Here is a 14,327-nt window from a genome sequence, read left to right on the forward strand (position 1 = left end):
GCATGGAATGTTGTTCCATTTGTTTGTGTCATCTCTGATTTCTTTGAGTAGTGTTTTGTAAATCTTATTATAAAGATCTTTCACCTCCCCAGTTAGCTGTATCTCTAGGTATTTTATCCTTTTTGTGGCAATTGTGAATGGAATTGCATTCCTGATTTGGCTGTCAGCTTAGGTGCTGTCAATGTATGGTTGTTGTTAGGAATGCTACTGATTTTTGCACATTGATTTTGTATACTGAAACTTTGTTGAAGTTGCTCATCAACTCAAGCAGCTTCTGGTCAGAGACTATGGGGTTTACTAGGTATAGAATCATATCATCTACAAACAAGAATAGTTTGACTTCCTTTCTTCTTATTTGGATGCCTTTTATTTCTTTCTCTTGCCTGATTGTACTGGATAGGACTTCCAGTACTATGTTGGATAGTAGTAGTGAGAGTAGGCATCCTTGTCTTCTTCTGGTTCTCAGGGGGAATGGTTCCAGCTTTTGTCCATTCAGTATAATGCTGACTGTGGGTTTCTCATGTCAATAATAAGATGGCACTTATTATTTTGAGGTATTTACCTTTGATGCCTAGTTTGCTAACGATTTTTAACATGAAGGGATGTTGAATTTTATTGAAAGTCTTCTCTGCATCTATTGAGATGATCTTGTGGTTTGGGGTTTTAGTTTCGTTTATGTGATGAATCACATGTATTGATTTGCATATGTTGAACCAACCTTGCTTCCCAGGGATAAAGCCTACTTGATTGTGGTGGATTAGCTTTTTGATATGCTGCTGGATTCATTTGCTAGCATTTTGCTGAGGATGTTTGCACCTATGTTCATCAAGGATATTGGCCTGAAGTTTTCTTTTTTTTGTTGTATCTCTGCCAGCTTCTGGTATCAAAATGATCCTGGCCTCATAGAATGAGTTAAGGAGGAGTCCCTCCTCCTAAATTTTTGGGAATAGTTTCAGTAGGAATGGTACCAACTCTTATATATACATCTGGTAGAATTCGGCTATAAATCCATCTGGTCCTGGGCTGCTTCTGGTTGGTAGTCTTTTTATTCCTGATTCAATTTCAGAACTCATTATTGGTTTGTTTAGGGCTTCAGTTTCTTCCTTCTTCAATCTTGGGAGGTTGTGTTTCCAGGAATTTATCCATTTCAACTAGATTTTCTAGTTTGTATGCATAGAGGTGTTTGTAATAGTCTCTGAGGGTTTTTTAAAAATTATTTTTATGGGGTTGATGGTAATGTCCCCTTTGTCATTTCTGATCGTATTTATTTGGATATTCATTCCTTTCTTATTTATTAGTCTAGCTAATGGTTTATATATGTCATTTATTCTTTCAAAGGACCAACCCCTCGATTTGTTAATCTTTTGTATGGTTTTTCGTGTCTCAGTTTCATTCGGTTCAGCTCAGATTTCAGTTATTTCTTGTCTTCTGGTAGCCTTGGGGTTGGTTTACTCTTGTTTTTCTAGTTCCTCTATGTGTACTGTTAGGTTGTTAATTTGAGATCTTTGTAACTTTTTGATGTGGGCACTTAGCAGCATAAAATTTCCTCTTAACACTGCTGTAGGTGTGTCCCAGAGATTCCAGTGTGTTGTATTTTTGTTCTCATTAGTTTCAGATAATTTCTTGATTTCTGCTTTAATCTCATTGTTTACTCAAAACTCATTCAGGAGCAGGTTGTTTAATTTCCTGTACAGTTTTAAGTGACCTTCTTCTTATTGATTTGTATTTTTATTGTGCTGTGGTTTGAGAGTACAGTTGGTATAATTTCCTCTTTTTTGAATTTGCTGAGAATTGTTTTATGGCCAATTGGTCAGTTTTAGAGTATGTCGCATATGCAGATGAGAAGAATATTTATTCTGCCATTTTGGAGGTGGAGAGTTCTGTAGATGTCTTTTAGGTCCATTTAGTCAAGTATTAAGTTCAAGTCCCGAATATCTTAGTTGTCTGCCTTAATGGTCTGTCTAAACTGGCAATGGGATATTGAAGTCCTCGCTATTATTTTGTAGTCATCCAAGTCTCCTAGGTCTCTAAGAACTCATCTTATGAATCTGGGTGCTCCTGTTTGGGGTGCATATATACTTAGGATAGTTACATCTTCTTGTTGAATTGAACCCATTACCATCATATAATGCGCTTCTTTGTCATTTTTTAAAAATCATTGTTGGTTTAAAGTCTATTTTGTCTGAAATTAGAATAGCCACCCCTGCTTTTTTTCTGTTTTTCATTTGTTAGGTAGATTTTTCATCATCCCTTTACTTTGAGCCTGTGTGTGTCATTACATGTAAGATGGGCCTTTTGAAGACAGCATACAGTTGGGTCTTGCTTCTTTATCCAACTTGCCACTCTGTGCCTTTTAATTGAGACATTTACTCTGTTTCCATTCAAGGTCACTATTGATATGTATGGATTTGATTCTGTTATTTTAATGTTAGCGGGTTATTATGCAGACTTGATTGTGTAGTTGATTTATAGTGTCAATGGTCTATGTACTTAAGTGTGTTTTTGTGCCAGTCAGTAATGGTCTTTCCTCTCCTTATTTAGCACTCCCTTTGAAAGGCAGGTCTGGTGGTAACTAATTCCCTTAGCATTTACTTGTCTGAAAATGATCTTATTTCTCCTTCACTTATGAAACTTAGTTTGGCTGGATGTGAAATTCTTAGTTGTAATTTCTTTTCTTTAAGAATGCTGAATGTAGGCCTCCAATATCTTCTGTCTTGTAGGGTTTCTGCTGAAAAGTCTGCTGTTAGCCTGATGGGGTTCCATTTGTATGTGACTTGCCCCTTGTCTTTATCTGCCTTTTACATTTTTAATTTCTTTTCAGCCTTGGTCAATCTGATGACTATGTGTCTAGGGGATGGTCATCTTGTGTAGTATCTCACAAGGGCTCTCTGCATTTCCTGAATTTCATTGTTGCCCTCTCTAACAAGGCTGGAGAAGCTTTCATGGGCAATATCCTCAAATATATTTTCCAAGTTGTTTGCTTTCTCACCCTCTCAGGGACACCAGTGAGTTGTAGATTTGGTCTCTTTACATAATCCCATATTTCTTAACAATTTTGTTCATTCTTTTTAAATTTTTTTCTCTATTTTTGTCCGACTGAGTTATTTCAGAGAGCTAGTGTATTAGTCCATTTTCATGCTGCTGATAAAGACATGTAAATTGCTGAGACTGGGCAGTTTACAAAAGAAAAGGTTTAATTGAACTTACAGTTCCACATGGTTGGGGAGGGAGGCCTCACAATCATGGTGGAAGGCAACCAGGAGCAAGTCACATCTTACGTGGATGGCAGCAGGCAAAAAGAGAGAGAGCTTGTGAGGGGAACTCCTCTTTTTAAAATCATCAGATCTCCTGCCTCTTTTTAACACCATCAGATCTCCTGAGACTTATTCACTATTATGAGAAGAGCATGAGAAAGACCTGCCCTCATGATTCAATTACCTCCCATGAGGTCCCTCCAACAACATGTGGGATTTCAAGATGAGATTTGGGTGGAGACACAGCCAAACCATATCACTCCACCCCTGGCCCCTCCCAAATCTCACATCCTCACATTTCAAAACCAATTATGCCTTTTCAACAGTCCCCCAAAATCTTAACTCATTTCAGCATTAACTCAAAAGTCCACAGTCCAAAGTCTCATCCAAGACAAGGCAAGTCTCTTCTACCTATGAGCCTGTAAAATCAAAAGCAGGTTAGATACTTCCTAGATACAGTGGGAGTACAGGCATTAGGTAAATATAGCCATTCCAAATGGGATAAATTGGCCAAAACAAAGGGGCTACAGGCCCCCATGCAAGTTCAAAATCCAGCAGGACAGTCAAATCTTTAAGCTCCAAAATGATCTCCTTTGACTCCATGTCTCAAATCCAGGTCATGCTGATGCAAGAGGTGGGTTCCCATGGTCTTGGACAGCTCTGCCCCTGTGGCTATGCAGGGTACAGTCTCCCTCCTGGCTGCTTTCATGACTGGTATTTTCATGGCTGGTCTGCAGCTTTTCCAGGTGCACAGTGCAAGCTGTCAGTGGATCTACCATTCTGGGATCTGGAGGATGGTGGCCCTGTTCTCACAGCTCCACTAGGCAGTGCCTCAGTAGGGACTCTGTCTGGGAGCTACAACCCCACATTTCCCTCCACACTGCTCTAGCAGAGGTTCTCCATGAAAGCCTTGCCCCTGCAGCAAACTTCTGCCTGGACATCCAGGTGTTTCCATACATCTTCTGAAATCTAGGCAGAGGTTCCCAAACCTCAATTCTTGACTTCTGTGCATTCGCAGGTTCAACACCACATTGAAGCTGCCAAAGCTTGGAGCTTACACCCTCTGAAGCCATGGCCCAAGCTCTATGTTGGCCCCTTTCAGCCATGGCTGGAGCAGCTGGGACACAGGGCACCAAGTCCCTAGGCTGCACACAGCACGGGGACCCTGTGTCTGGCCCACAAAACCATCCTTTCCTCCTAGGCCCTCCTGTGATAGCAGGAGCTGCCATGAAGACCTCTGACATGCCCTGGAGACATTTTCCCCATTGTCTTAGGGATTAACATTTAGCTGTTCATTACTTATGCAGATTTCTGCAGCTGGCTTGAATCTCTCCTCAGAAAATGGAATTTTCATTTCTATCACATTGTCAGGGTGCAAATTTTCTGAACTTTTTTGCTCTGTTTCCCTTATAAAACTGAATGCCTTTAACAACACCCAAGTCACCTCTTGAATGCTTTGCTACTTAGAAATTTCTTCCACAGGATACCCTAAATCATCTCTCTCAAGTTCAAAGTTCCACAAATCTGTAGGGCAGGGGTAAAATGCCACCAGTCTCTTCGCTAAAATATAACAAGAGTCACCTTTGCTCTAGTTCCCAACAAGTTCCTCATCTCCATCTGAGACTACCTCAGCCTGTACCTTATTGTTCATATCACTATCAGCATTTTTGTCAAAGTCATTCAGCAAGTCTCTAGGAAGTTCCAAACTTTCCCACATTTTCCTGTCTTCTTCTGAGCCCTCCAAACTGTTCCAACCTCTGCCTGTTACCCAGTTCCAAAGTCGCTTCCACATTTTTGTGTATCTTTTCAGCAGTGCCCCACTCTACTGGTACCAATTTACTGCATTAGTCCATTTTCACACTGCTGATAAAGACATATCCAAGACTGGGCAATGTACAAAAGAAAGAGGTTTAATTGGATTTACAGTTCCACATGGCTGGGGAGGCCTCACAATCGTGGAGGAAGACAAGGAGGAGCAAGTCACATCTTATGTGGATGGGAGCAGGCAAAAAGAGAGAGAGCTTGTGCAGGGGAGCTTCTCTTTTTTTTTTTTTTTTTTTAAGATGGAGTCTCACTCTATCACCCAGGCTGGAGTGCAATGGCGTGATCTCAGCTCACTCCAACCTCTGCCTCCCAGGTTCAAGTGATTCTCCTGCCTCAGCTTCCCAAGTAGCTGGGATTACTTGTGCCTGCCATCACACCCAGCTAATTTTTGTATTCTTAGTAGAGACGGGGTTTCACCACGTTGGCCAGCCTTGTCTCAAACTCCTGACCTCAGGTGATCCACCTGCCTTGGCCTCCCAAAGTGCTGGGATTATAGGCATGAGCCACCATGCCTGGCTGGAAACTCCTCTTTTTAAAATCATTAGATCTCCTGAGATTTATTCGCTATCCTGAGAACAGCATGGGAAAGACCTGCCCCCACGATTCAATTACCTCCCACTGGGTCCATCCCACGACATGTGGGAATTCTAGATGAGATTTGGGTGGGAACACAGCCAAACCATATCAGCCAGTCTTCAAGCTCTGAGAATGTTTCCTCAGCTTGATCTATTCTACTGAGATTGTATTATGAAACTCTTGAAGTAAGTATTTAAGCTCTGCCAGATCAGTTTGATTCTTTCTTAAAATGACCATTTCATCTTTCAGTTCCCATGTATACCGTAGATTCCTTGGACTGTGTTTTAACTTTCTCCTGAACCTTAATGATCTTTATGCCTATCTATATTCTGAATTGTATGTCTATCATTTCCGCCATTTCAGTCTGGTTAAGAACAATTATTGGGAAACTAGTACAGTCATTTGGAGGTAAGAAGACACTCTGACTTTTTGAGTTGCCAGAGTTATTGCACTAGGTTTTTTTGTTTTGGTTTGGTTTGGTTTTTGTTTTTTTTGTGTTTTTTTTTGTTTTGTTTTGTTTTGTTTTGTTTTGTTTTCATCTCTATGGGCTCATACTTCTTCAATCTTTGAAATTGCTGTCCTTTGGATGTGATTTTTTTGCCTTTATTTTCTTTAATGCCCTTAGGGCTTTGATTGTAGTATAAGGTGACTGTCTTCATTTCTGCAAGATGTTAGGGGACAAGGCTTAGCTTGGCACTTCTGGGCTGCATGCTGTAACTCTGGGGGGTTGGTACTGGGTCACAGCTTTATTCTTTGGCCCCTTGTGGTTAGCAACCTGCTTTACTGGAGGGGTCGAGGTATTCCCTGTCTGCTGGCCACAACACTCCAATGGGGGATGCTGGCCACAGAGTTTCACTGGGCCAGTGGCAACGGGATCTGTGCTTGCTCATGCATGCCAGCAGCCGCAGCAGCATGTCAGGGTGCACATATATCAGCTGGGGAGGAATTTTCCCTCCAAGTTGAGGAGTGAGTGGGAGGCAGGCCAGTAAGGGAGAAGCAGCAACTAGAGAGTCATTTAGGCAAGAGAGTTCTCTTCTAAGAGAGGAGACATCCAGACTTACTCACATCCAGGAAAGTAGCTAAAATAATTGGACAGATTAAAATTGAAATAAATTGAGGAAAGTTAAGTGAAGCAAACTCCCTGAGGATATAGAAAGGGATGAGGTCAAAAGAATATGGAGGAGCAAGGATGTGGAGAAATTTCTTTGTACATTGCGAGTAGAACTATAAAATGGTGCATCTGTTGTGGAAAATAATTTGGCGGATTCTCAAAAAGTTAAATATAGCTTTACTGTATGACCCAACAGTTCCACCCAAAAGAATTGAAAAGAGGGAATTAAACAGATACTTGTACTTGTGCAGTGGTTATTACAACATTGTTCACAATAACCAAAGGTGGAAACATCCCGAGTGTCCATGAACCAATGAACTGATTTTTAAAATGTGCTATATACATATAATGGAATATTATTCAACAATAAAAAGGAATGAAGTTCTGATATGTCCTATAACATGGATAAACCTTGAAAACATGCTAAATGAAATAAGCCAGACAAATATTGCATAATTCCACTTAAATGAAATATCTAAAATAGGCAAATTCATACAGATACAATGTAGATTAGAGGTTACCAGAGGCTGAGGGGAGTAGGGAGTTATTAAGTAATGGGTGGATAATTTCTTTTGGGGATGGAGGAAGTGTTTTTAAAATAGCGGCAATAATTCATAACACTATAAATGTAATCAATGTGATCGTATACTTAAAAATGGTTAAAATGGCATATTTCATGTTATATGAATTTTATGCCAATAAAGTTTTTAAAATGTAATGCCAGCCATAAAATATGTCATGATTCAATTTGGTCAATAAAATATTCAAGTATTTTATTTTTAAAAATATTAAGGAATTAGCACCGAGCAAGACCGAGTTCTCTTCCTCTGAGTTGGGGGCATAGGTGAAGTTGTGTACAGATATAAATAAGATTGTCCTTATGTGATGGTTAATGTGTCATCTTGATTGGGCTAAGAGTTGCCCAGATGGCTGGTAAAGCATTATTTCTGGGTGTGTCTGTGAGGGTGTTTGTGAAGGAGAGTAGCATTTGAATCAGTAGGCTGGATAAAGAAGATGACCCTAACTGATGTGGGTAAACGTCACCTAATCCCATGATGGCCCTAATAGAATAAAAATGTGGAGAAAGGGTAAATCACTCTGTTTGACCTGAGACATCCATCGTCTCCTGCCCTTGGAAATCGGAGCTTCTGGTTCTCAGGCCGTCAGACTCTGACTGGACTTATATCATCAGCCCCACCTCACCCTCCCATTCTCAGTCTTTCAGACTTGGACTGAATTATACCACTAGCTTTCCTGTTTTCCCAGCATGCAGGTTGGTCATATCTAACCAGTATCTCATTGGTTCTATTTCTCTGGAGAACCCTGACTAATACACTTTGTCTTCATGGACATTAACAGAGTTCCTTACAGTCTCTATTTCCTTTGCTAAACAAGAGTCAGGCTCCTCTGCTTGGGGTAGATAGGGATTGGTAGAGATTTAATAAGGAACTGGAGGAGAGCAGTGAAGGTTAAGAATGGCCACCAAGGGGATGGGAGAGGGAGATGACCAAGGATAACAAAAGAACAGTTGAGGTATTCTACTGGCCAGCTGCAGTTGGTACACTGCAAATGTGTAGTGTTTCATCTTCATGGTTTCTTGATTTTTTTCCGCAGCTGCACTAGGTAGAGGAGTTAGAGAAGCTGGATTGCTGGACTCATCCTGGATGGGGGGTTTGTGGGATGGACACTGCAAAAAGCTAATGGCTTAAGAGGGCTATTTTAGAGGGCTAATAAAAGAATGGTTCCCAGGCCAATCATCAGGTTCAGACTTGGTATGAAAGAGGAGTCAGAAAGGGACTGATAACCCTGGAGACAGTGGAGTTGACATGAAAAAGTGGGTTTAATGAGAGTGAGGAGTGAGAGACAGAACAGGATATTGGGCTTTCAACGTTACAGAGATAGGACTCCTTTAGTTGGCGACATGATAAGAAGAGGTTGTAAAGGTGAAGGGGAAATTGTAGAAATGGTTGGTATATTAAAGTAGACCAACAGATATGACAAGTAGTGTATAATGGCTTAATTATAGTAAAATATTATTTCTTGCTCCTACAAATAGTCCAAGGTAGCTAGTGGGGATTTTCTACTTCACTGTCATTCAAAGACTCAGGTGAAGGAGGCCTTGTTACCAGTTGAATATCTTTCAAAATCATCTGGGCATTGACGTAAGTTAGCATAAGGAAAAGAGCAAGAAGCCTGTGCAGATAGTTTTATGGGCCTGAAAGAGGCATGCATCATCCCTTCCCATCTCATTGGCCAGAGCTTAGTCACATGGCCACACTAAGTTTCAAAAAAGCCTGGGAAATCTGTAGTTGTGTGTCCTGCAAAAAGAGCAACCAGCAGCTCCCTTTTTAATAGCATTTGTTGTTTTGATGCTGCTGCTCAGTTTAGTTCTTAAGTCCAGAGATAAATTTTGAAAAGGTTAACAGTGAAAGACCCTTCACAGAATTACAAGAAACTATTTTAAAATTCAGATGGAACAACAACAACAAAAAAGCTCATATAGCCAAGACAATCCTAAGCAAAAAGAACAAAGCTGGAGGCATCATGCTACCAGACTTCAAACTATACTACAAGGCCGCAGTAACCAAAACAGCATGATATTGGCATAAAAACAGACACCTAGACCAATGGAACAGAATGGAGAACTCAGAAATAAGACCACACATCTACAACCATCTGATCTTTGACAAACCTGACAAGAACAAGCAATGGGGAAAGGATTATCTATTTAATAAATGGTGCTGGGAGAACTGGCTAGCCATATGCAGAAAACTGAAACTGGACCCCTTCCTTACACCTTGTACAAAATTAACTCAAGATGGATTAAAACCTTAGATGTAAAACCCCAAACTATAAAAACCCTAGAAGAAAATCTAGGCAATACCATTCAGGACATAGACACAGGCAAAGATTTCATGATGAAAACATCAAAAGCAATTGCAACAAAAGCAAAAATTGACAAATGGGATCTAACTAAAGTAAAGAGTTTCTGCACAGCAGAAGAAGCTATCATCAGAGTGAACAGGTAACCTATAGAGTGGGAGAAAATTTTTGAAATCTATCCATCTGACAAAGGTCTAATATTCAGAATCTACAAGGAATTTAAACAAATTTACAAGGAAAAAATCCATTAAAAAATGGGCAAGGCCGGGCGCAGTGGCTCAAGCCTGTAATCCCAGCACTTTGGGAGGCCGAGGCGGGCGGATCACGAGGTCAGGAGGTCGAGACCATCCTGGCTAACACAGTGAAACCCCGTCTCCACTTAAAAAATACAAAAAATTAGCCGGGCAAGATGGCGGGCGCCTGTAGTCCCAGCTACTCGGGAGGCTGAGGCAGGAGAATGGCGTGAACCCGGGAGGCGGAGCTTGCAGTGAGCTGAGATCCGGCCACTGCACTCCAGCCTGGGTGACAGAGCGAGACTCCGTCTCAAAAAAAAAAAAAAAAAAAAAAGGCAAAGGACATGAAAAGACACTTCTCAAAAGAAGACATTAGTGCAGTCAACAAACATGAAAAAAGCTCAACATCACGGATTATTAGAGAAATGCAAATCAAAACCACAGTGAGATACCATCTTACATCAGTCAGAATGGCAATTATTAAAAAGTCAAGAAACAACAGATGCTGGCGAGGTTGTGGAGAAGTAGGAATGCTTTTACACTGTTGGTGTGAATGTAAATTAGTTCAACCATTGTGGAAGACAGTGTGGCAGTTCCTCAAAGATCTAGAATCAGAAATATCATTTGATCTAGCAATCCCATTACTGGGTATATACCCAAAGGAATATAAATCATTCTATCACAAAGATGCATGCACATGTCTGTTCATTGCAGCACTATTCACAATAGCAAAGACATAGAATTAACCCAAATGGCCATCAATGATAGACTGGATAAAGAAAATGTGGTACATAGACACCATGGAATGCTGTGAAGCCATGAAAAGGAATGAGATCATGTCATTTACAGGGACATGGATGGAGCTGGAAGCCATTATCCTCAGCAAACTAATGCAGGAACAGAAACCAAATACTACATGTTCTCACTTGTAAGTGGGAGCTGAAGAATGAGAACACATGGACACAGGGAGGGGAACAACACACACTGGAGCCTGTCAGGGGTGGGGTGGGGAGAAGGAGAGCATTAGGAAAAACAGCTAATGCATGCTGGGCTTAATACCTAGGTGATAGGTTGATAGGTGCAGCAAACCACCATGGCGCACATTTGCCTATGTAACAAACCTGCATATCCTGCACATGTACTTAAAATAAAATTAAAATTAAAATTAAAAATTTTTTTAATCAGCTGAAGAAGACTTATTTGACAATATATGGGAGGTTTTCAATTCTAGCTATATTTTGTAAATCTATTATTTTTAAAAATTTGCCTAGTTTCATCTCTATGACCCAGTTTTCTCATTTGATAAAATGGGTTTTACTTATTTTCCTTCATCAGAAATGTGTTTAAGGGTTTTTGGTTTTTTGGATTTTTTTTTTTTTTTTGTAATACAGACCCTTTATCACCTACCTTGTGCCAGCAGAAAATATTAACTAACACTAGGAAATACTCATGAAGTCACTGAAAGCATTAGCCCTTACAGTGAGCCAAAATGGATTTTGTATCCGATTTAAGTGCAAAAGCCATTTTGCTTGTGACTGTTACTTCAACAAATGAAATAAAGACATTTGAGCCACACAAATAGTTTGCCTCTGAATAAGCTGCTCAGTGTTCATTTTTAAATAAGGTGAAGCCTCCCCAAAGTGTATATTATCCACTCTAAATTTCCCACCAATAGGAAGGCAAGGCAAGCACAGCCATCAGCTGAGAGTCATTGGCTGGGAATGTTGAGCTCATAGTCACTCCACCCACAAGGAGCTGCTGACGGGGTGGGGCGGGGGTGGAGGCATGTGAAAGATCTGTACAACAAAGAGCAACTTCTCTTCAGAAGATACTTTATCCCAAGAGCCATGTGATAGTATTCAAAAGGCCTTGGTGTAAACTTGAATAGTTCACCATCTTCCTTTCCAACCTTATATGGAAATTCTTCCGAAAATAAACCCTGTCTTGGTGGGGAAAGGCTGTTTAAAGAAACATCGTGAATTACTACAAAGTAGTAGGTGTGCCTCAAAATGCTTCCTCCTCTGATATTAAGAAGGCTTATCACCAGTTGGCTCTACAGGTGCACCCAGACAAGAACCCAGGGAACAAGGAGGCATCTGAGAAGAAATTCAAACAAGTAGCAAGAGGCCTGTGAGGTCTTGTCTGATGCCAGGAAATGAGTATGACAAATCCAGAAGGAACCGAACCAAAAGGGAAACAGAGGAGATGGCAGAGACAAAAAACATTTGGAGGAGGAACTATGCATTCTCAGGATTCTCAGGAGATAATTTTTCCATTGGCCTTGTGGGTAAAGCCAGGAGATTCCACTCCTCCATCTTTAATGTGACTCCCATATTGGACACAGGATTTTCCATTTTCGTATCTCTGGGCTCCAGAGCAAGTACCCCTACCTCTGAGACATTTGAACCCTTTGTAAGCAGTGGAATGAGAAACTTCAGACTGGTCACCACTTGTAGCCAGTCAGTAAATGGCAAGAGAGTTGTTACAAAGAAAGTGCTAGAAGATGTGAGGGGGAAGAATGAAGCAGAAAAAGAAAGACTGTTTCATGAGATTCCTCCACATCATTGGTAAGAAGTTGCCACTGTGTTCTTTAACAGGGAGATTTTCATATGAGGCTGGGGTGTTTTGATGCTTATGAAAGACTGAATTGAAATTTGAGAATGTGTTGAACGAGGATGGACAGAGGTCAGCTTAGTTCAAACCTCTCATTTCACAGAGGAGGGGGATAATGTGCCAGATGTTGCATAAGAACCTAGTAAGTAGCGGGGTAGAGCATCCATCCCCGGTTTTCTGATTCTAAATTGAGCCTCCTTTCCCTTATGCACCATCTGGGACAGTAGAGGCCACCACCATAAATATGGCCTTGCCAGTCAGTGCAGAGCCCTGCCAGCATAAATTCCATTGACTTCAACGTTTTTTTCCTGCCCTACCTTGTAATTGCCTAGTTGCCTGTATTGATGGCTACTGTTTGTCTCTTCCTAGGCTCTTTTCTCTTTGCTGCTTCTGTTCCTACCTATTCTTTCTTCTTATACATTTCCCATGGACCATATCACAAATAGCTTCAATTCAGTTACTTGGGTATAGATTAATGTTGGCAAAGAGAATGAGTGAAAAGTAAATGGGTTAAGATCTTTATATGCTTTTAAAATTTATACTTTTTTTATTTTAATTTTTTAGAGATAGGGTCTCACTATGTTGCCCAGGCTGGCCTTGAATTCCTAGGCTCAAGCAATCCTCCCACCTCAGCCTCTCAAGTAGCTGGGACTACAGGCATATACCACCATACCCAGCTTTTATATGCTTTTTTCAATAGCTAACATTTATTGAGTGATCAGTGCATGCAGGAATTCTACTTCACAAAAGTTATCTCAATAATATTTTCAGCAGTGAAATACAGTAGTTACTTTCCCCCATCACATAGATAAGAAAATGAGGCTTAGAAAAATTCAGTTATGTGCCCCAGGCCCCACTAATAAGCAATAAACTAGTGTCTTAGTCTAAAGCACATGCTTAGCTAGTGAGCTGTAATATCTATGAATCCTACTCATTTATTTTTAAATCTAGATTCTTGCCCTCATTGGAAATTTAAACCTATCATCTCTAAACTCTACTTCCATGAATGAGTACTTGCTGGAACTTAATAAGTATGTAAACATTTTTTATTGCCCAACAGGAACCTGAAGGTTACTTTTACATGAAGACACAATCAATGTGAAAGTTTTACTGACACTAACAAATGATTATCAGTTAACACACAATTCCCAAGATACGAAATATCTTTTTGTTTTGGACCTCATCATGATGTACATACAAAATCTTGGTTTTGTTTTGTTTAGCTGGAGTTGGTCACACTCCAACCCCTTCATTTATATTAATACACACACTGGGATCCAGAGGAGTTGTTCCTTATGGAAAGGTAGTGATAGAGTCTGCATTAGAACCTGTCTTCCAGTTTCCAATCCCAGGCTCATTGTAGTACAGCATGCTGTTGGCAGAATTTGGATTTCACTTGCATCCCATGGAAGTTATATATCAAATTATTAGCTTTCTTAATCAAGGAACTTTCCTGTGTGTACGTTTTATGAAACATAAAAATGTTTCGTAAACATTTTTATGAAACGAATGTTTTATGTAGTCTTTGAACTTTTTAATCTCAGTGAATTTTCTGAGCCTAAACAGGAATATGCCTACGTCTTTCTGGCAAAGGGGAGCACACTGGCAGAAAGGAAGCAGAAGGTGGATTTGGAATCAGAACACATCCCATTTCTTTCAAAGCCTATCCATTTCCACTTAATAGTCACTGAGAACCTCCTACATGTCAGGCACTGTGCGTGATGCTTTGCATCCATCATTTCTAATCTCTAAAGTCCTTCATGGGTTTATTTCCATCTTAAGGTGAGGAAATTGAGGCTCAGGGCAGTTAAGTTCCCTACCCAGGGTCACATA

At 40.4% G+C, this 14,327-nt stretch overlaps 1 protein-coding gene across 4 annotated transcripts in view; it reads left to right on the top strand.

Moving 5' to 3' along the window:
* SAMD13 (sterile alpha motif domain containing 13) overlaps positions 1-14,327 on the top strand; it is a 49,997-nt gene that overhangs the window by 32,000 nt on the left and 3,670 nt on the right. The window contains exon 1 of one of the 4 annotated variants that reach the window (XM_033225416.1): positions 11,282-12,448. The exons of the other annotated variants lie outside the window; for them this stretch is intronic. Coding sequence (XP_033081307.1) covers positions 12,027-12,448 — 422 coding nt within the window. The 5' untranslated portion in view covers positions 11,282-12,026. Of the gene's footprint in view, positions 1-11,281; positions 12,449-14,327 lie in introns of those variants that run through there. 4 annotated transcript variants of the gene reach the window in all.

The sequence above is a fragment of the Trachypithecus francoisi genome, unplaced genomic scaffold (assembly GCF_009764315.1).
Source record: "Trachypithecus francoisi isolate TF-2019V2 unplaced genomic scaffold, Tfra_2.0 Lachesis_group12, whole genome shotgun sequence".
Classification (NCBI taxonomy): Eukaryota; Metazoa; Chordata; class Mammalia; order Primates; family Cercopithecidae; genus Trachypithecus; species Trachypithecus francoisi.